This window comes from Dreissena polymorpha, chromosome 8 (assembly GCF_020536995.1).
Source record: "Dreissena polymorpha isolate Duluth1 chromosome 8, UMN_Dpol_1.0, whole genome shotgun sequence".
Lineage (NCBI taxonomy): Eukaryota > Metazoa > Mollusca > Bivalvia > Myida > Dreissenidae > Dreissena > Dreissena polymorpha.
This window is the reverse complement of record NC_068362.1, coordinates 36849809-36876692: the sequence shown is the minus strand read 5'-3', so window position 1 is coordinate 36876692 and position 26884 is coordinate 36849809. Positions and strand designations below refer to the sequence as shown.

General features: G+C 35.8%; 1 protein-coding gene across 6 annotated transcripts in view; it reads right to left on the bottom strand.

Annotated features, from left to right (window-relative positions):
- Nucleotides 1–26196, bottom strand: part of LOC127841138 (centrosomal protein of 104 kDa-like) — an 82787-nt gene extending 56591 nt beyond the window's left edge. For 5 of the 6 annotated variants that reach the window (XM_052369751.1, XM_052369753.1, XM_052369756.1 and 2 more), the window contains exons 1-9: nucleotides 25996–26156; nucleotides 19510–19622; nucleotides 18061–18152; nucleotides 17315–17396; nucleotides 15132–15339; nucleotides 10314–10375; nucleotides 7578–7687; nucleotides 5694–5749; nucleotides 4181–4336 (exon numbers count right to left, since the gene is read on the bottom strand). In XM_052369751.1, coding sequence (XP_052225711.1) covers nucleotides 4181–4336; nucleotides 5694–5749; nucleotides 7578–7687; nucleotides 10314–10375; nucleotides 15132–15339; nucleotides 17315–17396; nucleotides 18061–18152; nucleotides 19510–19622 — 879 coding nt within the window. In that variant the 5' untranslated portion in view covers nucleotides 25996–26156. Of the gene's footprint in view, nucleotides 1–4180; nucleotides 4337–5693; nucleotides 5750–7577; nucleotides 7688–10313; nucleotides 10376–15131; nucleotides 15340–17314; nucleotides 17397–18060; nucleotides 18153–19509; nucleotides 19623–25995 lie in introns of all 6 variants that reach the window. The other variant, XM_052369752.1, reaches the window with a different exon arrangement.
- Nucleotides 26197–26884: the final 688 nt, after the last annotated feature.

Sequence of the window (26884 nt, the reverse complement as noted above, 5' to 3'; positions counted from 1 at the left end):
AATTGTGTAACTGCTTGATTTTTTTTATAAAACACGTTTATAGTCCCTTAAACACAAATAAAAGAACTTACAAAACACATGTTTTACCCCATAGATAAATTACACTTAAAATTTATTACAAGCGTACTGGCCCTTTTTAAACAAGAAACCGTCGGAGACGGGTGATGCTCCCCAAAGGTTTTTTTTGTCACAATATTGCACTATATATTTAGATAAAAGGAAATGACTAGTAGTTGGGGGGACAAGAATTGCACTATATGTACAGTTTATAGAAAATTTCAAAGGGCCATAACTCTGTGAAACAAGAGCACCGCCTTGCGGGTGCAGACCGCTCATCTATTTTCTTTTTAAAGGTGAAGGGACTCTCATTTTCAATCACAAAGGAGGGAGGAGTGGAGTGAAGAGGGGTGTATAGTGTGGGGTTGTGGACATTTATTACATTATCTTCCAAAAAAGCGGAAAAAAAAAAAAATCGGGGGGGGGGGGGGGGGGGGGGGGTTTGGGTGCGATGGTTTATACGGTATTTCAAACATAACCGTTTAAAAAAAAATGGGGGGGGGGTATAGTGTGAGGGTGTGGTGATAATTTGTGAGATGATCTTAAAAATAAAAAAAAAATAAAAAAAAATTGGGGGGGGGGTGGGGGGGGTGGGGTGGGGGTATAGTGTGAGAGTGTGGTGGTCATTTGTGAGATGATCTTAAAAAAAAAAAATAAATAAAAAAAAATTAGGGGGGGGGGGGAGGGGGGAGGGCACGGGGGATGGTTTGGGTGAAGTCTATTGTGGTATGTCAGGTAAGAGTAGTTTCATCAAAGTATCAATCAAATCTAATCATAAATAAAGAAGTTATGGCAATTTTAGCAAAATTTAATAATTTGACCTTGAGAGTCAAGGTCATTCAAAGGTCAAAGTAAAATTCAAGTTGCCAGGTACAGTAACCTCATGATAGCATGTAAGTATTTGAAGTTTGAAAGCAATAGCCTTGATACTTCGAGTGGATCGAAACACAAAATTTAACCATATATTAAAAGTTACTAAGTCAAAAAAGGGCCATAATTCCGTAACAATGACAACCAGAGTTATGCAACTTGTCCTTTTACTGTACCCTTATGATAGTTTGTGAGTGTTCCAAGTATGAAAGCAATATCTATGATACTTTAGGGGTAAAGTGGACCAAAACATAAATCTTAACCAAATTTTCAATTTTCTAAGTATAAAGGGCCCATAATTCCGTCCAAATGCCAGTCAGAGTTACATAACTTTGCCTGCACCGTCCCCTTATGATAGTTCATAAATCTTGCAAGTATGAAAGCAATAGCTTTGATACTGTAGGAATAAAGTGGACCTAAACACAAAACTTAATCAAATTTTCAATTTTCTAAGTATAAAAAGGGCACATAATTCTGTCAAAATGCCAGTCAGAGTTACATTACTTTGCCTGCACAGTCCCCTTATGATAGTTAGTAAGTGTTGCAAGTATGAAAGCAATAGCTTTGATGCTTAAGGAATAAAATGGACCTAAACACAAAACTTAACCAAAATTGTCAATTTTCTAAGTATAAAAAGGGCACATAATTCTGTCAAAATGCATGCCAGAGTTATCTAACTTTGCCTGCCCAGTCCCCTCATGATAGTAAGTAAGTGTACCAAGTTTGAATGCAATAGCATTGATACTTACTGAGAAAAGTGGAACTAAACGCAAAACTTAACCAAAATTTTCAATTTTTTAAGTATAAAAAGGGCACATAATTCTGTCAAAATGCACGCCAGAGTTATCTAACTTTGCCTGCCCAGTCCCCTCATGATAGTAAGTAAGTGTACCAAGTTTGAATGCAATAGCATTGATACTTTCTGAGAAAAGTGGACCTAAACGCAAAACTTAACTGGACGCCGACACCAACGCCAACGCCGACGCCAAGGTGATGACAATAGCTCATAATTTTTTTTCAAAAAATAGATGAGCTAAAAATCATCCGACCAGAACGGGCTAAAATATGCACATCTCCTCTTGGTAGTAAAGCTTCCCATAAAGTTTAATTGAATTCCGGTCATTAATTGCTGAGAAATAGCCCGGACAAAAATTGTGCACGGACGGACAGACACACACATGGACAGACAAAGCGGCTACTATATGCTCCCCCCAAAAATTTTAGGGGAGCATAAAAATAAATACAACAAGAGCTGTCAGAGGACAGCGCGCTCGACTATTAGAGTGCTTGACAGTATAACGTAAGCCATCATGGAGAGGGGGGGGGGCAGGGGGCGGGTATAATGTGGGTGTGTGATCATTTAATTGACTATCTTTCAAACTTTCAAAAATAAGAAAAAAAAAATATTTATTTTTTTTTGGAGGGGGGGGGGGGGGGGGGGGGGGGTTGGGGTTGGGGGGGGGGGGAGTTGAGGTTGGGGGCGGGGTTCTAGGGTGGGGCGTGGGGGATGGTTTGGGTGGAGTGCATTGTGGTATGTCAGGTAAGTGTTAGTTTGTCAAAGTATGAATCAAATTTGATAAATAAAGGAGTTACGGCAATGTAAGCAAAATTTATTAATTTGACCTTGAGAGTCAAGGTCATTCAAAGGTCAAGGTCAAATTAAACGTGCCAGGTACAGTACCATCATGATAGTAAGAAAGTATTTGAAGTTTGAAAGCAATAGCCTAGATACTTTAGAAGTAAAGTGGATGTAAACACAAATTTAACAAAATATTCAAAGTTACTAAGACAAAAAAGGGCCATAATTCTGTTAAAAAGCCAACCAGAGTTATGCAACTTGCCCTGTACAGTCCCCTTACTATAGTTAGCGAGTTTTCCAAGTCTGAAAGCAATAGCTATGATACTTCAGGAGTAAAATAGACCAAAACACAAAACTTAACCAAATGTTCAATTATCTAAGTATAAAACGGGCCATAATTCTGTCAAAATGCTTGATACAATTGTCTGCTCTTGTGTATAGATAGGGATTATGTTGGTGTTGGTAAAGAAGTATGCAAAATATGAAAGCAATATGTCAAAGGACATAGGAAATATTTGGGGTAGTATGCAAACTTTAACATTAATTCTAAGTATAAAAAGGGCCATTATTCTGTCAAAATGCTTGATACAGTTGTCTGCTCTTGTTTATATATTGGGGTCATGTTGGTTAAGAAGTAGGCAAAATATAAAAGCAATATGTCAAAGGACATAGGAAATATTTGGGGTAGTACGCAAACTTTAACATAGATTTATCAATAATATGCATATTCTTAGTACAAAAGGGGTCATAATTCTGTCAAAATGCTTGATACAGTTGTCTGCTATTGTTTATACATTGGGGTCATGTTGGTAAAGAAGTATGCAAAATATAAAAGCAATATGTCAAAGGACATAGGAAATATTTGGGGAAGTACGCAAACTTTAACATGTGCACGCTAAGGGGAACGCCGGGGTGAGTAGGATAGCTCCACTCTATTTATTTCATATATAATAGTCGAGCTAAAAATCATAGTTGTTTCCTTTTTCTGACCACTGCAATCTCCTGAAGGTACTCTAAAATGTAGGTCCCTGATGATCTCAAGTCAGTAGTTACTATCTGGATTCAGGGAACACCTTTATTAAACTAATGACTTTATAGTCATGTTCTTTTGTTATAACTTTTTTCCGAATGCTTGGCTTGAAAACAATTAAGAAATCTACATATTTTATAACTTGAGAGAAAACTAACTGTATTAGCTTTTTCTCTATTATTTCTTAACACAACACACACACACACAATATAGAACAACCTGAATTGTGATCTTAAAATAAAAACTAAAACATATCATAGTTGAGACAGTTTGCAACAAACTAGTAAATATTATACTATAATTATGTTGTTTTGTTTTGTAAATTTTTTATTTTTTATTAAATACCGCCGTTTGCTAAAAAAAAGCCAAAAATTAGAGTTATGGAATATTGCTAAAAACTGGTTAAAAATTAGTGTTATTGCCTATTGCTAAAATTGCAAACAATCAGAGTAATGGCCCTTTGCTCATATTGCTAACAAACCTGAGTCGAGGAAAATTGCACAAAACTGCCAAAAATCAGATTTATAGCTAATTGCTTAAAACAATCAAAGAATCAGAATAATCCTAAGAACTTTCTAACAAATCAGAGTTATGGCCCTTTGCTCAAATTGCTAACAAATCAATGACACGACCCATTTCCTAACCCCTGTGGTCTCCATAAGGTCATGCACATTGAGGTCCCTGTAAATCTGCAGTCGGTACTCGTCCATCTGGGCTTTCTTCAGCTTTGCCTTGTCATAATCCTCATTCTCGACCGCCTGCCGCTTCTCCACCTCATACTTGCCCAGCTTCTCTCCAACCTGTAAGAAATCATGATGGAAATAATCTCTTCTCTGAAGAAAATCATTATAGAAAATAATCTCTAACCTGAAGGAAATTATTATTATAGAAAATAATGTCTAACCTGAAGGAAATCATTATATGTTGTTGTTGTTGTTGTTTTTTATCAAGTGCACCGGGATTGTCTCCCATATGGCCATCGCCCCTAGAAAGACGTGTTAGTTGGTTACGGGGGATAGTGCAAGATACAGAAGACATCCCGTTCCAGAGGTGACCCTGGGTCTTTTAGTACCCGGTGTATAGCACCTAGTACACTGCACCTCGGTTTAACGTCTCATGCGAAAGACGAGTTAGTAGGTTAGGTGCAGCGGGAGATCGAACCAGCGATCTCTGGATTGTGAAGCCAGTGTGTTACCACTAGACCACGGATCCGCTACAGAAATTAATATCATTATCATTATAGAAAATAATCTTTAACATGAAGGAAATAATTATAGAAAATAATCTCTAACCTGAAGGAAATCATTATAGAAAATAATCTCTAACCTGAAGGAAATCATTATAGAAAATAATCTCTAGCCTAAAGAAAAGCATGGATTGTAGAAAATAGTAGGTTAATGATAGATTTTTACATTAAGATCCTGGATTAGAGAAAATATTCTCCAACCTAAAGGAAATTTATTGAGCTACGTTCTGGGAAACAGGGCTTAATGTATGACCATTATATGTTGTCCCCGGTTAGCTTGCACAGTGTGCAAAGGCTTATAAGTGACAACACTTAACGCTTTTAGGTTGTTTGTTATTTGCTTAAAGAAGGTCTGTTGTAGATGAAAATCAATCATAGGCTGAAAAAGTCGTCCCTAATTAGTCTGTTCAGTCTGCACAGGCTAATATGGGATAACACTTTATGCAAATGCATTAAGCATTAAGCCCACTTTTTATGGGATAACACTTTATGCAAATGCATTAAGCATTAAGCCCACTTTTTATGGGATAACACTTTATGCAAATGCATTAAGCATTAAGCCCACTTTTGATGGGATAACACTTTATGCAAATGCATTAAGCCCACTTTTTATGGGATAACACTTTATGCAAATGCATTAAGCATTAAGCCCACTTTTATGGGATAACACTTTATGCAAATGCATTAAGCCCAATTTTTATGGGAATGAGGATTGATTTAGAGAATACTGAATACTGGGTAATACTGGATAAGTTTTTAGGTAGGTTTAGAAAACATTAAAATAACACACCTTGATGAGTGGTATTTATTTTTGTGATGCAAAAACTTTGAAACAAATTTATATTTTCCCCATTTTGCCCTGATTTGAAAAGAAAAGAAAACAAAAAACATTTTGTTTTTTTAATCTGTACCTTTTGCAACTCCTGTATCGTGTGTTTCAATTTCTTGGCATATTCGTATCTTTCCTCTGCAATATCAAGCATAAAGTCCAATCATTATAATTTCACCATTATTACGTTAAACATACTATGGGTGCTTAAAGAAAATACCTGAAACTGTACTGTTAATAAATGGAATTAATTTGAATCTTACTTGTTAATCATCTAAGCTTAACATCTTCATTGATTACCCGAGGAACATTAGAACACAGTTTATAGGTAAATATTCTTATTATTCATACATTTATAAAAAATATTATACTGTTCATTACTTTCAACTCTTTGAATGGGTTGGTGAAAACAGATTCCAATCACTTTACTCACCTTTTAAGTGTTCTCCGCAATAGTCTCGATAGTTTTTCTGATAACTTTTATTTAAATTTTTTTGGTCAAATTTTTTTTTTGTCTACAGATTACAGATTTCACAATATAAAACAGGGCTTAACACTAACTTTTTTTTCAACTAGCCCATTCGGGCTAGTAAATGCAGAACCTACTAGCCCTGACCAATCTTTCATGTGCCCTTTCCCAAGTATTATCAAAACCTTTATATTGATCATTCCATTTGTATTTTCTTGTGCGTGGAGATGCGCAATTATGATTCAATCATTCTTATTAGCTTGCCTTACTAATGCTAATGAATTCAATATTCATCTACTTAACACATCTATTTGTAATTTTCACGCCATTTAGGGAGAAATTTCCTTGTTTTTTCCCCTCATAATTTCTCTTACTTTCCTCCTTCCCTTTTCTTTTATTATCTGAGGAACCCCCATCCCCACCCGTAAAGCCAAACTTAAACAACGATGTGAATGTTAAAACCTTTTTACATAGATTGCCGCGGTTGCCGTCTGACGACAAATAGTAAGTGAATCTTAGGTGTCGCAAAATAACATGTTACGGTAGTCGTAACAATTGTACAGGGTTAACTCTCTACTAAAAGCCGGGATCCACAATTAATTTTAGTTTTGCTAATTGAATTGCGTAAAAACGATTGTCAAAACACTTCAAATCGATCAAACAAATTGAAATTATTTAAAATTGATAATTAACTAATAATTTTATAGTAGCTTTGTGGTAATGTTGAGTTTTATACCTTCATCGATCCCGGACAATCCTGGGCGATCCCGGCTTTTAGTTTAAAACGTTTTTTTATCGAGAAAACACGTCACTTCGAGGAGACCAATCAAAAACCGTATCTTGAGGACTTCCGTTTAAAAATAGGTACTGACGTGTTTTACCAGGAAAACCGCCGGGGATTTTCTGAATTGTCGGCCTCTTTTTTATTGCATTCAGGGGGTTCCAAATATATTTCCAGATACGATCTGTTTGTTGTCTCCAACTTCACTCTGGGATTGAATTGTCATCTGATCATACTGCATTAAGATTTTTGCATCTTTGAAAAGCTTATTTAAAACACAGTTTATTGATATAGAACGCATAATCCCGCCCTAAATACACACGACCGGTTCCTGGGACATTGGCTAGCCCGGAATTAGGTACAGGCAGTGAATGTCGTTCGGACGTGCCTTAGTGTTAAGCCCTGTAATAAATCAGCGGCACTCTGAAGAACAGGGCATAATGCATGTGTGAAAAGTGCCTCTCAGATTAGCCTGTGCAGTCTGCATGGGCTGATCAGGGACGACACTTTCAGCCTAAACTGGATTTTAGCTCAGAAGAGAACTCTTAAACAAAAATACCATCAAAGTGGAAAGTTTTGTCCCTGCTTAGCCTGTTTGGACTGCGCAAGCTATGCTGAGATGACACTTTACACAGATCCATTAAGCCCCAATATTCACTGAGCAGTTGTTTGTCTGTATGATGGACTGAAACTGGTTTGTTGGATGCTTCACTTACGAAGGACTGCCTCTTGTTTCTTCTTCTCCAGTTTCCTGATAATCTGCGCTATCTCTGGGTCCTGGTACATGTCAAAGGCCAGGTCGTCTAACGGGGATATATAGTCAGGTCTGTAAACAAATCAGTAGGGCTTTTATTTCAATATCGAGCTGTTACAAGTTCCTGGTACATATCAAAGACCAGGTCATAGGGCTTTCATAGCAAAATAGAGCTGTTTATAGTAGGGATGGCAAAATTATTTGAATATTCGAATATTCGATTGAATGGTCAGTATTCGAGTAACAGAATTGATATTCGCATATTCGCAATTTTTTTCCAAACGTAATTACCCTTATATTAAATGACCTGCGAGCCAGTTACTAATTGGCACCCGAAATCATTTGGGATTAACATGTTCGGTGTGACGTACTTCGTGTCAAACTGATAACGCGGCCCGTATCAGCGTTGATAGCGCAATGCAATATACACACTCAAAGAAAGGCCTCGAACTGTTTTTTGTCAATGGGGTGCCAATTAACGGTTTCAATTGACTGGCCATTAATAACAAGGGACAAAATTGTCACAAAACCAGGTTTTATTGTGAAAAAAAAATCTGATAAAGGGAGAAAACTCAAACTGAACTTTTGAAATGAACAAACAAAATTAACCCCCTTTGTAAGTTTGTTTTAAAAAAAAATCTATTTTTAGTCGTGGCGACCTTGACATTGGAGAAATTGACGTGATTCTTTCGTGCGACACACCGTCCCATGATGGTGAACAAAATTTGCCAAATGATTTTAAAATCTCACAATGAATGACATAGTTATGGCCAGGACAAGCTCATTTATGGCCATTTTTGACCTTTGAACTCAAAGTGTGACCTTGACCTTGGAGATATCAAGGTAATTATTTCGCGCGACACACTGTCCAATGATGGTGAACAAATGTGCCAAATGATTTTAAAATCTGACAATGAACGACATAGTCATGGCCCGGACAAGCTTGTTCCGCCCGCCCGCCAGCCAGCCAGCCAGCCAGCCCGCCCGCATTCGCCAATCTAATAACCAGTTTTTTCCTTCGGAAAACCTGGTGAATAAAGTTTCTGTGATTACAGTATGAACAGCCATTAAAATGTGTGAATTACTCAAATTGCGCAATGCAATATACGATATAAAATTCTTTGACACGTTGTTTTTCCTTATATTTGTTCTTGAATATTTGGTGTACTTTGTATGCCTTATTGATATGTTTCTTTATATAAAGGTACATGCTATCATTACTTTAAAATTTCAAATTAAAATAAATTTCTATGACATGATGTTTTTCCTGCTATTTGTGCCCAATAGTATCGGTCATAGTATCAGCCGACAGCGATACCATTATTCGATAGCAACGTTAATAAACAGCCTTGTATTCAGCAAATGGATATAACTTACCAAACAATTGAAGTTAACACTGAACAAGTTTCACTCTTTTCTGATATATTTTGCCTAAATAGGCTTTTTCAAAGTTTGTTTTTACAATTAAGCTACATTTTCTTTCTATTTCTCAACACAACAATTGTATATTCAATTGTATTTCTGTGTCAATTTATATTTAATATTCTTATTGGATACAAAACTGAGTAAAAGAAGTTAAATCAATCCAGCCGTTTTATGCAAATATTCGAATATTCGATTGAATGGATTTGCGAATATTCGAATACCGATATAGGTATTTGATGCCATCCCTAGTTTATAGTAACAAAGGCCAGGTCAAAGGGCATTGATAGCAAAATAGAGCTGTTTATAGTAACAAAGGCCAGGTCAAAGGGTGTTTATAGCAAAATACAGCTGTTTATAATAACAAAGGCGAGGTCTGAGAGTTTATAGCAAAATAGAGCTGTTTATAGTAACAAAGGCCAGGTCAAAGGGTGTTTATAGCAAAATAGAGCTGTTTATGGTAACAAAGACCAGGTCATAGGGCTTTCATAGCAAAATAGAGCTGTTTATAATAACAAAGGCCAGGTCCATGGGCATTTATAGCAAAATAGAGCTGTTAATGGTAACAAAGGTCAGGTCATTACAGCAAAATAGAGATGTTAATAGTAACAAAGACCAGGTAATCTAATGGACAAAAACAAACAAGTTTTTAGCATATGTTCAATCTGTCATTATGTAAATTCTCTATTTAAGGATTTGCATTATTTTTATAAACAGGTTTAGAAAGACTTTACAAAGCAGCTTTATTTAAGCCATGTTCTGGGAAAACTGGGCTTAATCCCAGTGCGTAAAGTGATATCCCAGTGCGGAAAGTGATATCCCAGTGTGTAAAGTGATATCCCAGTGCGGAAAGTGATATCCCAGTGTGTAAAGTGATATCCCAGTGCGGAAAGTGATATCCCAGTTCGTAAAGTGATATCCCAGTTCGTAAAGTGATATCCCAGTTCGTAAAGTGATATCGCAGATTAGCCTGTGAAGTCCTCAAAAGCTAATCAGGGACAACAATTTATGCTTCAATTAATTTTTGGGTTGAAGTAAGTCTCTTCTAACCCCAAATCCAGCTGTAGACAGAAAGTTTCTTCCCTGATAAGCGTTTTGGGACTGCACCTGTGGCAGGCTAATCTGGGACAACACTTTGCACACGTGAATTAAGCCCCTTTATCTGGGACAACACTTTGCACAAGTGAATTAAGCCCCTTTATCTGGGACAACACTTTGCACAAGTGAATTAAGCCCCTTTTCTCAGAACAAGGCTCCATTGTTGGAAGTAACTTACCTGTCATAGAGCCCCTCCAAACTTGGATCATCTAACACCTTCTTCCTTTCACTGAACAAATCCTGAAAACGATTGAGGACTTAAACAAGAGCACCGCCTTGCGGGTGCAGACCGCTCATCTATTTTCTTTTTAAAGGTGAAGGGACTCTCATTTTCAATCACAAAGGAGGGAGGAGTGGAGTGAAGAGGGGTGTATAGTGTGGGGTTGTGGACATTTATTACATTATCTTCCAAAAAAGCGAAAAAAAAAAAAAAAAAAAAAAAAAAAATCGGGGGGGGGGGGGGGGGGGGGGGGGGGGGGGGGGGGGGGGGGGGGGGTTTGGGTGCGATGGTTGGACGGTATTTCAAACATAACCACATAACCGTTTTTAAAAAAAAATGGGGGGGGGGGGGTATAGTGTGAGGGTGTGGTGATAATTTGTGAGATGATCTTAAAAAAAAAAAAAAAAAATCAAAAAAAAAAATTGGGGGGTGGGGTGGGGGGGGTGGGGTGGGGGTATAGTGTGAGGGTGTGGTGGTCATTTGTGAGATGATCTTAAAAAAAAAAAAAAAAAAAATAAAAAAAATAGGGGGGGGGGAGGGGGGAGGGGGGGGGGGAGGGCACGGGGGATGGTTTGGGTGAAGTCTATTGTGGTATGTCAGGTAAGAGTAGTTTCATCAAAGTATCAATCAAATCTAATCATAAATAAAGAAGTTATGGCAATTTTTGCAAAATTTAATAATTTGACCTTGAGAGTCAAGGTCATTCAAAGGTCAAAGTAAAATTCAAGTTGCCAGGTACAGTAACCTCATGATAGCATGTAAGTATTTGAAGTTTGAAAGCAATAGCCTTGATACTTCGAGTGGATCGAAACACAAAAATTAACCATATATTAAAAGTTACTAAGTCAAAAAAGGGCCATAATTCCGTAACAATGACAACCAGAGTTATGCAACTTGTCCTTTTACTGTACCCTTATGATAGTTTGTGAGTGTTCCAAGTATGAAAGCAATATCTATGATACTTTAGGGGTAAAGTGGACCAAAACATAAATCTTAACCAAATTTTCAATTTTCTAAGTATAAAGGGCCCATAATTCCGTCCAAATGCCAGTCAGAGTTACATAACTTTGCCTGCACCGTCCCCTTATGATAGTTCATAAATCTTGCAAGTATGAAAGCAATAGCTTTGATACTGTAGGAATAAAGTGGACCTAAACACAAAACTTAATCAAATTTTCAATTTTCTAAGTATAAAAAGGGCACATAATTCTGTCAAAATGCCAGTCAGAGTTACATTACTTTGCCTGCACAGTCCCCTTATGATAGTTAGTAAGTGTTGCAAGTATGAAAGCAATAGCTCTGATGCTTAAGGAATAAAATGGACCTAAACACAAAACTTAACCAAAATTGTCAATTTTCTAAGTATAAAAAGGGCACATAATTCTGTCAAAATGCATGCCAGAGTTATCTAACTTTGCCTGCCCAGTCCCCTCATGATAGTAAGTAAGTGTACCAAGTTTGAATGCAATAGCATTGATACTTACTGAGAAAAGTGGAACTAAACGCAAAACTTAACCAAAATTTTCAATTTTTTAAGTATAAAAAGGGCACATAATTCTGTCAAAATGCACGCCAGAGTTATCTAACTTTGCCTGCCCAGTCCCCTCATGATAGTAAGTAAGTGTACCAAGTTTGAATGCAATAGCATTGATACTTTCTGAGAAAAGTGGACCTAAACGCAAAACTTAACCGGACGCCGACGCCAACGCCAACGCCGACGCCGACGCCAAGGTGATGACAATAGCTCATAATTTTTTTTCAAAAAATAGATGAGCTAAAAATGCCATAAGAATTGCTGAAGTTTGATGAGTTCTATACCAGTGTTCACAAAGTTTCATAGTGACAACTTAAAGTATATTTCTTAAAATCATTATTTCAGTTTATCACTGGTAAATGCCAATTTAATATTGTCTTAAATAGTTAACTTAACTTAACCCTTTCCCACTCAGAAGCAATGTGAAAATGGCTATGTGCAAACAGGATAAAACCTGAACAGTCTATGAGAAACTTGAAGTCTGTTCAGGTTTTATGCTGTTTGCTGCTCATCAGTATCTAAGGGTTGGAAATGAAGCCTTAAAAACTTGAATCTTGTTAGAAAGGTCTTTGATTAAATTTAACTTCTTAAGGAACTTCAAATGCGTCAAAATACGAATCTAAGTGGCAAAGGGTTAAACAAAAACTTTGTGCACAGTTAAAAAAGCAGTACCCTTCCAGGTCGCAGTAAAAACAGGATCTCCATAAGATTCATTTACCTATCTTAAGAATTAAAATATAGACTTTAATTAAAGGGATTAAGTTTTCACTTTGATATGACTTAAGTCTATATTAAACATTCATGCACTGTTCTTAAAGGCCTACTCTGCCTTTCAACAAATTAGTGATTGGCTAAAAATGCCCAACTGCCTGAAGAAAAAATTTGGGGTTCAACTATATGTCAATGGGTACAACTATTTGTCCACACAAGTCAAAGTGAGAAGTTTTAACTTAATTAAAACGTATTCATTGAATTGTGATTGCAGTGAAAACATAAGGCCTATTGACATCCTCTAGAGTATGTTTCCCTGTTTCCTCAGTTGAACCACTACTAAGTATATTTGGTCTGTGACCTCCTGGTCTTTAGGCAGACACCTTACTGACTACACACATCAATCAAAGTTTTACAGAAACAGTTTTATAGAACATTTACCCTTGTAAACCCTACCAGTTCATCCAATGTATCCAGTCCTTTCTGAATCTTACCTGAACTAAACATTACATTCACCCAGGTAAACTCCCACTAATTTATCCAAAGTTTTAAAGGCTTCATTTCAAACCCTTAAACACCAATGAGTAAAAAACAGTATAAATCCTAAACAGACAGCGAGTTACTCACAGGCTCTTTTGGTTTTATGCTGGTTGCATAAAACCATTTTTTACTTTGGTTCTGAGCTGGTTAAACTCCTACCAGTTCATACAAGGCATCAAGCCTTTCTGGACCTTGTCACCGATGATGTTGACGGCAACCAGGCCGACCTGATTGCACATGTTGTACTTGTTAATGTAGATCTCCCCCAAAGACAACAAGTACTGGTTTAACCCAGAAAACAGACTTGAGAGTGTTTCAATAAGCCTTTGGCTTTTGATGCAATATAGATAAAATAACAAGAGCTCAGTGCCCCAGATAATTATTTGGGAAATAGGGTTTTTACCCATTGATTTTAAAAAATAGGGTGATTTCGGTCTTGAAATAGGGTGAAATGAGTTATAAAAATTCATACCTTAAAATCATTGCTGCTTTGCCCGTTTAATAAAAGCCAATCTTGGTCACTTCAACATATCCATTCTGATTCAGTTTACTTTTATTGAAGCTAACTTGTATTGATTCAATAAAACTGTAAACTATTATAATTAATTTTAATAAACTGATGTTTCATAACATCTTTAATTCTTGAAACTGTCCATAATATAACCTTTAAACTTAAAAATTCGATAACACGAATGATTTGTCACTTAATTGCACTTGCTTTCTTTGTTAAAAAAGTTTGCAATCGATTAATATTTTGGCGCAACAATCGCGGACGCCTTTCGGCCTCTCTTAGACATTATTATTTTGTATCGTTATAGAAACTGAAAGGACAGACGCTTTACAAATACATGCACAATGAGCGACGGATTAAATCAGATTGAAAACGCATGTTTGTCGTAAATAATTTGGTCAGATGCTGTAATTAACTATAAAATCTAGTGCGCAGAGCATTTGAATAACTTCAAATGTTTCCTGCTCCTTCAAGAAGACACTTGCTGAATAAAAGCGACATCGCATTACGATAATAATTGCAAAGAGGATATACCGAAAATGAGCGAAGAATTTTCAATTGAAGCTATTGTATCGTACGCATCAAATTTTAGGAATTTGCGTAAAAGTCAAATTGGTTGCGTTTTCAATACGCATGATATTGTATATATTTGTGTTTTTAAACATTTTAATAGGGTGAAAGACGCAGATACGCAGCTTAAGTGGGGCACTGAAAGCTGTCACCATAGGATGACTTATGCCCCCTATAAATGCTTGATAGAAGTTATGAGCTTTTTTCGAAACCTAAACGCAGATTTCGAAACCTAAACACAGACCCTAAGTTCAAGGTCAAAGTCACAGGGGTCAAAATTTGTGTGCATATGGAAAGGCCTTGTCCATATACACATGCATACCAAATATGAAGGTTATATCTCAAGGGACATAGAAGTAATGAGCATTTTTCGAAACCTAAACGCAGATTTCAAAACCTAAACTCGGACCCTAAGTTCAACGTCAAGGTCACAGGGGTCAAAATTTTTGTGCGTATAGAAAGGCCTTGTCCATATACACATGCATACCAAATATGAAGGTTATATCTCAAGTGACATAGAAGTTATGAGCATTTTTCGAAATCTAAACACAGATTTCGAAACCTTAACGCGGACCCTAAGTTCAACATCAAGGTCACAGGGGTCAAAATTTGTGTGCGTATGGAAAGGCCTTGTCCATATACACATGCATACCAAATATGAAGGTTACATCTCAAGGGACATAGAATTTATGAGGATTTTTCAAAACCTAAACGCAAAAAGTGACGGAAAGACGGACGGACAGTCCGATCACTATATGCCCTCCTACCGGGGGCATAAAAAGCTTTTAACTAACTGCCTTAAGAAAATTGTTGTGGCAAAAAAAATGTTGTCCATACAAGTCAAATGTTGTGGCTACACATTTTGTACCATACAAGTCAAATTGAGAAGTATTACAGTACATTCGCTTACAAGTTCATCCAAGGCGTCAAGCCCTTTCTGGACCTTATCTCCGATGACGTTGACGGCAACCAGACCGACCTGATTGTACATGTTGTACTTGTTGATGTGGTTCTTGTGGATGTTCAGTTTCAGGAACACCCCCACTGCGTCCACCTGGACTGACTTGAGCTCCCGGGCCTTGAAACCAGTCTTCTCGTTGTCCGAGAGAGACACATAGCTGTGGGAATCACAATGTTTAACCCTTTACCACTTGGATATGTACTTTAACATATTTGTAGTCCCTTAAAAAGTTACATTTAATTAAGACCTTTTTTACTAGGTTCTAGTTTTTAAGGCTTCATTTCCAACCCTTAAATACTGATGAGCAGCAAATAGCATAAAACCTGAACATAGCCATTTCCACTTTGGCTCTGAGTGGGAAACGGTTAATTAAATGCATAAACATTTATTTGAATCTTGCGTTAGAAAACCCGGTTTAATGCATATGCGTAAAGACAATTCCCATCAAAACTTGATTTTTCAGGAGGATCACATTCTTTAAACAAAAAATTCTAAACAAAAGCTGAAACTGTCATCCCTGATTAGCCTGTCTGGACTTCAAAGGCTGTCTGGGACAACACTTTATCCACATAGTGTTTTTCCGAGGCCATTTTAGCGTGGCAAAAAGCCACGCCGCCCTCCCGGATCGCCATGCTGCCCTTTTCAAAGTCAAATTTCGCCACGCGCCTTTTTTTTCAAAGGCAAATTTCGCCACGCGCCCTTATCGATAACATCTTTATTGCCTTACGATCTAACTTGGTCCGCAAAATCAGCTTCCTTGATTGTCTGTGACGCTCCGACTGTGCTTGATTTACTCGAGAGACGTCACGTCTAATCGACTATATTAATTGAGCAGATTTAATCTATAACAGTGCTCGATTTATAGGTAGGTCTTACTGACTGCTCCAAAGCTGTGAATTAGTCATGCGTGAATAACCCCGTGTCAGTATCAATCGATAATGCCAGAGGCTATGCTATACCAAGCGCACTTTTCGCTCGGCAATGTGTACTTCTTTACGATAAAATCATTACTTCGGAGACTTTTGATGAAAAACTCGATGTTATTCTCGTGGCAATTGTGCATTGCATGCATTATTCAGTTATATCAAAACATATATTTTTACGCATTATTACATTTAAAATCACAAACAAATTTATTCTTTATCGTTTTCGTCTTTAAGATAATTAATTCTAATTCTTGAAATAATTACTGAGACGTATACTTATTTAACAAAATGCGAATCGCGTATACGATTTAACGTTGCTATGCGCACCTGTCGCTTACATCATTTGACATTTTATCAACATGGCGGACTATACAGAATTAAATTGTGACTCGGCAAAAATGGCAAATAACGTCGCAAACGATCGAATTAACGATGGAGATTATACATTAAGAAGAAATTAATAAAATGTCTGTGATAATCAACGATGCATAAAAATGTTTAAGATAGCAACAATATTATTTATTTATTTGTAATCTACTCGGTGGATGTATGTCACAGAAACGAGTGTTTGCATATTGTTAGCGATCAATTTACTCGCAATGTTATTTTAAACATATGTCGAGATTATTGTTAGAAAATGGGATAAGACAAACATGGTTTCATTTATATGTTAGTGGATCTGTGTATAATCAGATTCATATGCATATATTGCTTTATTATGTTTGTCGTGCTGTACAGTTTATTGAAACAGCATGGAACTTAAATGTACATTGCAAGGTATATATATTAATATAAATCATAGTAAGTTAAATACATCTATTACCATTAAATGTGCTTGTTTAAATGTTATTTTTCCACAACTGCTTCTGATGCGATTACATGTTTCCCCGTAATTCAGGTATTCAGGAAACGTTTTTGCCCTTTTTTGCCTAAACTGCGCGCTAAAATGCCCTTTTTGAAAGTAATGCGCCATGCCCCTTTGCCCTCCTGGGAAAAACACTACCACATGCATTAAAGCTCCCTTTCCCAAAGCTCTAATTTTCAAACACGACTATCTATAGAAACAACTCATCACCAGACAGACAATCCTAAGGGAATTATAAATTCAATCAAGGCAATCTTTATTGTAATATATACGGCCACATGCCAAATTGCCAATACACAAAAATGCACAATAAGAGCTGACTTAAGTAAAACAACACTTACCCCAGCCTAGTATATCTGGCATTGTCCAGGTCCACAGGCATACCGTCAGGCACATCTCCAACAAAGAACTCAATTCTTGTTGCTATAGAAACGGAGAAAAGTAAAAATCAACACACTTTACAATAAACACTTCAAACACACTGAAAATAATATTTTTTAAAGTCTGGATCATTATTAAATCATTAATAAATTCTTTGGAGAGCTAATTATTTTTCTTTGTGATTCTTCAAAGAGCCAGCAGGTTATGAGTGCTTTTGTATATACATGAAAATTAGCTCTTTAACAATAGGTGGGGAGGAGTTTAAACTAATGTGTGCCAAAACCTGATTCTGTCCTATGATATAACAAGTTATGTTCTGTGTTAACCTATGGTCTCCATGTCTTCTATTATATAACAAGTTCTGCTCAGTGTTTACCTTTGGTGTACATTGATTTAACAAGTCATGTTCTGTGTTAACCTATGTTCTATTATATAACATGTGATGTTCCGTGTTTACCGATGTTCACCTATGATATTCAAGTCATGTTCCATGTTTATCTATGTTCTTCATCTATATAAAGTTATGTTCTGTGTTTACCTACGTTCTCCTATTATATAACATGTTATGTTCAGTGTTTACCTATGTTAACCTATGATATTACAAGTTATGTTCACTGTTTACCTATGTTAACCTATGATTTAACAAGTTATGTTCAGTGTTTACCTATGTTTACCTATGATATAACAAGTTATGTTCAGTGTTTACCTATGAGGTATTGATGTGAGAGGACTTGTATCTTGCGAAGTCGAGACCTCTTCTCTAACTGTACCACAATGTCCTGGGGGTACAGGCAGTATCTGGAACAACAACAACATCATTTTCATCAACATCATCATCACTATGTTCTATCATCGTTGTCTTCATTGTTGTCGTCATCAGGGATGGAAATTAGGGGATGCCTGTGAGCCAGGGGTCAGTAGATTTTGGCCTGGACAACTCAAATTCAAAAGTTGGTAGTTCTGTCAGGCAACTAGCTTTTTTAAGCTTGAAACAATTCTGTGGAATTTAACATAATACAGGAATTTAACATAATACAAATTGGCAACTGTGGTTTAACAATAAGTTTAATAATATTCATTTATTAAGGCAAAGGAATTAATTCAACTCAGACTCATATAAAGCGATAATACACAGAAAGAGTGTCATGTTAGCAAATATCATCATCATCATCATCATCATCATCATCATCATCATCATCATCATCATCAACATCATCATCATCATCAAGAAACTTTTCAAAATACATTCACATTCAAAATTTGATGCATAGATTTACATGCAGAAACTCTCCACAAAGTTAACAAAACAGGCAACTTCCTTATCACAAATTATTAAAATATGAGAATGTTTGGTATACAACGCTTTAAATGCACTGTTAAAACCTTGTTATGTAATTGCCTTGCATACAATTCAAGTATGTTGATGCACTTAAATGAATATCATTTATATCATATTTCAAAACAACACAGAAATGTTCTTACAGCATACTCAAGGTGTAACGACCAAAAAGTTATTAAACAGAAGTTTAGGAAATGGAGAAATTATGTACTAGATGTCAGTACATTCCTAAAAAAATCTAAAAAACATTAAATAATTTTGTATTAAGCCATTCTACAACCACGCTGAAGGCTTTACTTGGTAAACATATGAGCTGTGCTCTGCAAAAACAGGGTTTAATGCATGTGCATAAAGTTTCGTCCCAGATTAGCCTCTGCAGTTTGTACAGGATAATCTACGACGAAACTTACTGCTTTTATGGTATTTTTCGTTAAACCCTTTCAGTGCGGGAACCGAATTTTGAAGGTCTTTGCAAACAGTTTGGATCCAGATGAGACGCCACAGAACGTGGCGTCTCATCAGGATCCAAACTGTTTGCTACTCTGATAGTATTCTTTGAAAAAAATCAAAGAAAATGCTAATTTTAGAAATTCAGCAGACGACATTTTTGCAGATGACAAATTTCCCAGCATGCAAAGGGTTAAAGGAAGTATCTTCTTGAACAAAATCCAGTATACAAGTAAGTGATTAGCCTGTAGGGATGGCACAGGCTAATCTAGGACAACACTTTAAGCATATGCATTTTTCCCAGAGCTTGGCTAAATTGAAACATCCCCTATGTACCATGTACATGTACAAACATCCCCTATGTACAACCTTGCAGACTGCCATCCCTTGGTGAGAGGGCTGTGGTAGTTGAGTTCTGAGGCTCTGTGGACCTCATCCTGTCCTGACGCATGGGTCACCTTGAACGCTAGCTTGTGTGGCATCTGAAATAGACAGTCTCTTGAGGAATACATTCATTTGAGCCTCACAATGGGAAAATGGGGCTAAATGCATGCAGGTAAATGTGCATAAGTCTCTTCTTAATGAAAATTGAGTCAAGGTGGAAAGTGTTACAGGCTTTTTCCGCCCTATGCCACGGGTCCGAAATTCGGCCCCATTCCCAATGCAAATCTGGTTGTTTTTTGTTTTTGTTTTTTTTACCTTAAAATATATAAGTTTACCTGATCGGGTGTAGAAAATAGAAAGTGTTGCATAATTAAATTATCTGTTACCTTGACTTTGTTTTAAAAACTGTAATATATGTTAATGATTATTTAAGACTTTCCTTATTTTCCTTAAAATCCGGCACTTTGCACAATTTTTTCACCCCCAAATTCAGATTAAAAAACCTGCACTCATCTCACATATTCATAATACTTTGTAAAATTTTAATAATAAGTCATCAAAGTCGTTATTTACCAGTTAACGGCTTCTTTGAAATACAAGAAACACTATTTACATGCAATAATTTTTCCCAATTGAGCCAATTTTGCGAATAATTTTTTTCCCAAAATGGGGTTTTCACGACGCGAAATTCCCAAAATTCCAGTGTGGCGTATTCCCAAAATGGAGCGGAAAAAGCCTGTGTTAAGCGTGATTTGAATATGTTAAAAAATGCTGTTATTTGTTATTATTTAATTATGAACTAATTAATTATTTCTTATTAAATTCCTGGGTTAATTGAATATTGTGCGAAGAAAAAGTCTGGTGATTGTTTTGTATGAATGTCCTTGTGATATAGTATTAAATTGTGATGTAGAATAATGTATGGCCTTTGATGTGGGAGCATTGTTAATTGCAATTCACAACTTTATGAACTTTAAAGATTTAATTATGTTGCAGACCTTTTACTTGCAGGTGTGACCGATCAGCAAATAAGGTTAAATCAATGTGTTACATTACAAAATTGCTAATTTATTTAGAGCTTTTACTGGCGACGCTTAGGGAAGGGAATATCCGCCGGTACATGCATGCTTCTAAATTACAATTGCAGCTTGCTTTGTTGTATTTGTAACAAAATTACTACATCTTCCTTTTGTCTGTATGCATCTTTCCATCAATAAGCTAAATATTGCTTGCATTGTTTGATAACTGTTCACTCAATGTTTGTTAATCCTATAATCTTGCAAGTAAATGGCTGTCTTCTTGTTGCTATATTTATCTTTCCATGCATAAACTGTGTTATTACATTACAGGGAACCAATAAGAATTTGGCATTCTAGCTCAAATTATTATGTGGCAGGTGTATAATAATTTTCGTAGTGCAGAATATGTTTGTCAAAACAATAATAATTTTTTGCAAGCTAGTTTTGCTTACATTACCCTCCGTAAAGACTAAAGAAACATATACATGTGTGTAGAATAGTTAATAAATAAATAATATTATTTATTTTCAACTTGCTATATACAAACTTTGATGTATGACCAAAGGGTTAGTGTGCAAAACTTGCATACATGTGTGCATGCCTGCGTATGTGTGCATTTATATGAGTGCGCATGTGCATGGTGTTGAATTTTGTATGAGTGTGCGTTCATCGTGAAATTGTTTGCATTCTTGACAGTTGTTGATGGATCAGCACCACCTTATTTAAGCCACACACCTTTAATGAAATACATGTTAATCAATACATATAGATGCAATTTGAAAATGTGCAATATTTTCATTAAATCTATAGCCTAGTTAGCAAGTAATTTAATTTTTTTTTTTAATGTTAAAACCGAAAGTAGGATTTCTATACGTAAATTTTGACAAACGCGATTATTTTTAAGTGTAAAAGCGCAAAAAAGACGGATTGCTACCGTGTTTCCACCAGATGTATTCTAATTTGCATAGATACAATTAAATCTTAAAGCCTAGTTAGCAAGAAATTTTTATGCTTTTCAAACCTAAAGTAGGATTTTCTAGACGTATACGTCCATTTCGACAAACGCGATTATTTTTAAGTTTAAAAGAGCAAAAAAATACGGATTTCTACCTTGTAACCACCATATATATTCTAAATGGCGTAGATAAAATATGTTTCTTATTTATACTTAAATTAACCATGCCATGTATTTGATTGCAAGGTGTGTGGCTTTAACTTACTAGACTCATGCAAGTTGGGAAGAATATTAATTATAGCTGCTATTTTTAGCTATTTATATTTGACAAGAATATTTTGTTTTGAAAAAAAATCCATATCAACAGACATATCAATCAGAGACAATAAATGCTTCAGTTAAAACAAGAGAACCGCATAACGGGTGCCAACACTCGGCTGGGAAAGCTTGTCAGATTTTTTTTTTTAGAGTTCACTGTGACCTTGACCTTTGACCTAGTGGCCCAAAATTGGGTGTGGCGTGTAAAACTCATCAAGGTGCATCTACTTATGAAGTTTCAAAATTGTAGGTGGAAGCACTTTGATTTTAGAGCCAATTTTAAGGTTTTAGCATGACGCCTATATAATGGCATATGGCTGACGGCCGACCGAGGACGACAAGCTGGCTATGACAATACCTCGGGTTTTCTCTGAAAACAGTCAAGCTAAAAATTGGTGTGGCGTGTAGAAATGAGGAAGGTGAATGTACATATGAAGTTTAAAAGTTGTAGGTGGAAGCACTTTTATTGTAGAGGCTATGTTAAAGTTTTATATTAGAGGTCACAGCGACCTTGACCTTTGACCTAGTGACCCAAAAATGGGTGTGGCGTGTAGAACTCATCAAGGTGCATGTACATATGAAGTTTCAAAGTTGTAGGTGGAAGCACTTTGATTTTAATGCAAATGTAAAGGTTTATGTTAAAGTTTTATGTTAGAGGTCACAGTGACCTTGGCCTTTGACCTAGTGACCCAAAACTGGGTGTGGCATGTAGAACTCATCAAGGTGCATCTACATATGAAGTTTCAAAGTTGCAGGTGGAAGCATTTTGATTTTAGAGCCTATGTTAAAGTTTTATATTAGAGGTCACAGCGCCCTTGACCTTTGACCTAGTGACCCAAAAATGGGTGTGGCGTGTAGAACTCATCAAGGTGCATGTACAAATGAAGTTTCAAAGTTGTAGGTGGAAGCACTTTGATTTCAGAGTGAATGTTAAGGTTTATGTTAAAGTTTTATATTAGAGGTCACAGTGACCACTGACCCAAAAATGGGTGTGGCGTATAGAATTCATCAAGGTGCATCTACATATGAAGTTTCAAAGTTGCAGGTGGAAGAGCTTTGATTTTAAAGCGAAGCTTCAATGTTGCAGGTGGAAGCACTTTGATTTACAGCCCATGTTAAAGTTTTATATTAGAGGTCACAGTGACCTTGACCTTTGACCTAGTGACCCAAAAATGGGTGTGGCATGTAGAACTCATCAAGGTGCATCTACATATGAAGTTTCAAAGTTGTAGGTGGAAGCACTTTGATTTTAGAGCCAATGTTAAGGTTTAAGCATGACGCCTACGGCGGACGGCGAGCTGGCTTTGAAAAAACCTCTGGTTTTCTCCGAAAACAGCCGAGCAAAAAAAATTAGAGGAGCATAAAAATGTTCATTTCATTGTTGGTAACACTTGCATTTATTGGTTCATATGTGTTTGTTGGTCAAGACATTTTGTTTTATTGAAAGTCATTCACATACAATAGACTGATGTTTGGTTGTTAGCCAGTGAGTCTCTACTGTTATAAGTTCGCACAGCGTAATAACTGATGCAGTAAACATGTCATTTTCATTTCTTCATAAATCTTAGAAATCATTTAACTGCGTAAGGTCAACAAAATATATATTGTTGATTTGAATATGCAACACAGTATTTATCATTAACATGCTTTGTGACTGACAAGCAACATTCATGCTGGGTTTGTCTATGTCCTTTAAATATGTAATCAATAAGTAATAAGTAATATACCGGTAATAACAATAACATTTAAATTAAGTCTTTCCAAATAAATTATTTACACAGTGAGTACAAAGCATCTTAACAGTGTTGAAAAGGTTTCACAAACATGTTAAATATTAAATTATTGTTATTTCATTATTCAAACAATACTATAAAGTGATACAACATGACATGTTACAGACCAAATTTGTACTGCAATGTTATAGCTCAATTGGGGGTAGTTATCGGATAAACTGTCACCATCGGCATCTAAGTTATTTTACAATCAATTAACAAGTAGACTGAGACAAACTGTCACAAACTATTATTTTTAGTCAGTAATAAGGTGAGAATGTTTAAAATATTTATTGTCCTAAATCAGACTAAGACAAAAAAAGTACAGTACTGAGTAGCTATGTACGGTGGCATAGAGGTGATATTAACTTCTTTTTTTTTAAATTGTATCCGCTTTTTTCTATCTCATGGACATTGGCTATGTCGTGGCCATGAGATAGAAAAAAGAGAAGTGCAAAACTAAATAAAAGAGAAGTGCAATTAAAACAAGATATGTGTTTGTCAGAAACACTATGTCCCCTTCTGGGCCGCTTTGGAGCTATATATTTGACCTTGAAGGATGACCTTGACCTTTCACCACTCAAAATGTGCAGCTCCATGAGTTACACATGCATGACAAATATCAAGTTGCTATCTTCAATATTACAAAAGTTATAGCAAATGTTAAAGTTTGACGCAAACACACAAACAAACAAACCAACAGACAGGGCAAAAACAATATGTCCCCCACTATAGTGGTGGGGGACATAAAAAGAGTGGTGCAGTTAATAAAGGAGGGATGCATTAAACAAAAGAGGGGAGAATTTCGAGATCTCAAGATTCTGAGTTAGTCAGCTAATCAAATTGTGTGTAACATGTGTAAATATTCTGTATGCATGTATATAGCTGACCGAAGCGGGCTTTTAATGTGATGATTACTTCCCTTTGTATAAAGATCACCAAGGACAACCATATGGAACAATTTGATTGGCTGACTAACTCGTGGTCATGAGTTACCTATGTCGGGATCTCGAGATAGCTAAAATTCGCTCCTCGTTTGTTGATGCTTATTTCCCTTTTTATAAAGATCAACATGATATGCACATAATCAACATAATATGGAACAATTTGATTGGCTGACTAACTCGTTGCCACAAGTTAGCTTAGTCAGGATCTCGAGATCTCGAAATTCTCTCCTCTTTTGTTTAATGCACCATTCCTTTAATATTTAATGCACTGCTCTTTTTTTAATTGCACTCCTTTTTTATTTAGTTTTGCACTCCTCTTTTTTCTATCTAGTGGCCACGACATAGCTCACTCGTGGCCACGAGTAACTAAGTTGTGGCCACGAGATAGAAAAAAGAGGAGTGCAATCTAAAAAAAGTCTAAAGAGGAGTGAATGTCACCTCTATGCCACCGTAGCTATGTTAATATGATAGTGTTTGTTTGAATTTCTATCTTTGATATTATGAAATTTGTTCTGACTTCTATCATCTTTTTGCAGATGTAAATTTTGAAGTAGCCTGCAACACGGTATAGCGTCTTAGTACTACTTAAGGAATATTCACTTGCGTCTAGAAACCCTCTTCATTTCTCACATGAATGATTTAAAGGACAATCATATTCAACTTAATTTTTTTTGGTTATTGCCTTTTTATGATAAAAATCCTTCAATATTTACTGCCATAGAAACATAAACACCACTGTTCGCCATTGTTGTTTATTTTTTCGCCAGGTAGATTTGTGGTAAATAGGTTAAAAAGCACTAATATTAAATTAAACATGAATTAACAAAGATCTGACATATCATTCAAAGTAACAATAAAAAATGTATAGAACAATTTTCATGTATGGAATTTAACATATCAAATAAAATAAATATCACAGTTATTTTCAAGCACTTCTGACTTTTTCGTTAAGACAATCAATTAAACTATAAAAATGCAAATATTGTTTGAGTCTGAGTTGTACAACATTAAATTACCATAAAATGATCATGCTGGCAGCAAGAGATGTTTTCTGTCAATATGCAGTTTTGTTTATACACAAAATCCAGAGGGCTCTAATGAAATACTGTGAGTTAAAAAAGTAATATATGATACAGAAAAAGCATATTATGACTTAGGACTTCGTCACTGAAACTTTGTGTTCTTTATATAACTGTGACATTTATACAACTTTACAAGTAATAATATTTAATTGCCAATAAAAGTAATGGAATAGGGTTTATTAAATGACTGTCATTCATATGACTAGATCAGCTGACATTTTACACTGCAAAAAGTGACCGAAACTGTTTGGAGGCCAATACAATCTTTTCTATAGTTTAGAAACACTGCTATCAATTGTCGTGCTTTACGGTGACTTATTTACACTTGTCAGTTACAAAATTGAAAAAAATCAAAACACACATGTTTCATTTTTTTACCTTTTCTGCCAATGAAGATTAATGTTTTTAATGGGAAACACAACTGAAACCTTAATAAAGTGAATTAATGAATGTAAACATCTACCTTTATAAGATGTAAATGTCCAAAACTTAAATTTTTAAAAGTGAAAAGACGTTGATTATCTTGACAACCACAAAGTTTGTGTACATTTTTGTACGGTGTTTCTCGCGAGAGCGAGAAAGTGTACTCAAAAGCCTTCGTTTAGGCTACACAACACTTAATTTTGTCATAACCACGATCGGGTAAAGGTTTCCATCTGATTCCAACTTTTGTTTGAGTTGTATATCAAAATAATCTTGAACTGTTGTTTATGCTATATAATGCATTTATTTAAACTTAATTTAGATAAGCGAAGGGATTAATCAGTCTATTTCTAGCCAAAACCATAGAAGACGCACTATCCAACATCAGACACACTGAGTGTTCTTACTGTTGTATCTTGCAGTATATCAATCAACAATCTTTATACAACTTAATCAGAATATTTGTTTTTTAAATATCTCGTTGTGTTATTATCTGTATTTAATAATGATGTGACATTTCCATCTACGGCCGAATTCGAAAATGGTTCCATTCTGTTGAAAAACATGACGACCAGTGGGCGGCCACTATTAAGCAAAATACATTTGTAAAAATATATGTAAAAATACATTGTCGATTCGTCAACTCGCGAGCGTATATGGCTCTTAAAAATCATTAAATAAAATATTCTTTATTTTTTAGATTTTATGAAATTTTCGATAAAATGTATGCCAGTGACATTGTCATGCGAGTGACATATAATGATTATTTGATCCTTCATTCCGACCTTGACATATTAAGAGAATTTTACCGTTTAGTCTAGTCCTATTGAGGCAACGCTTTGAC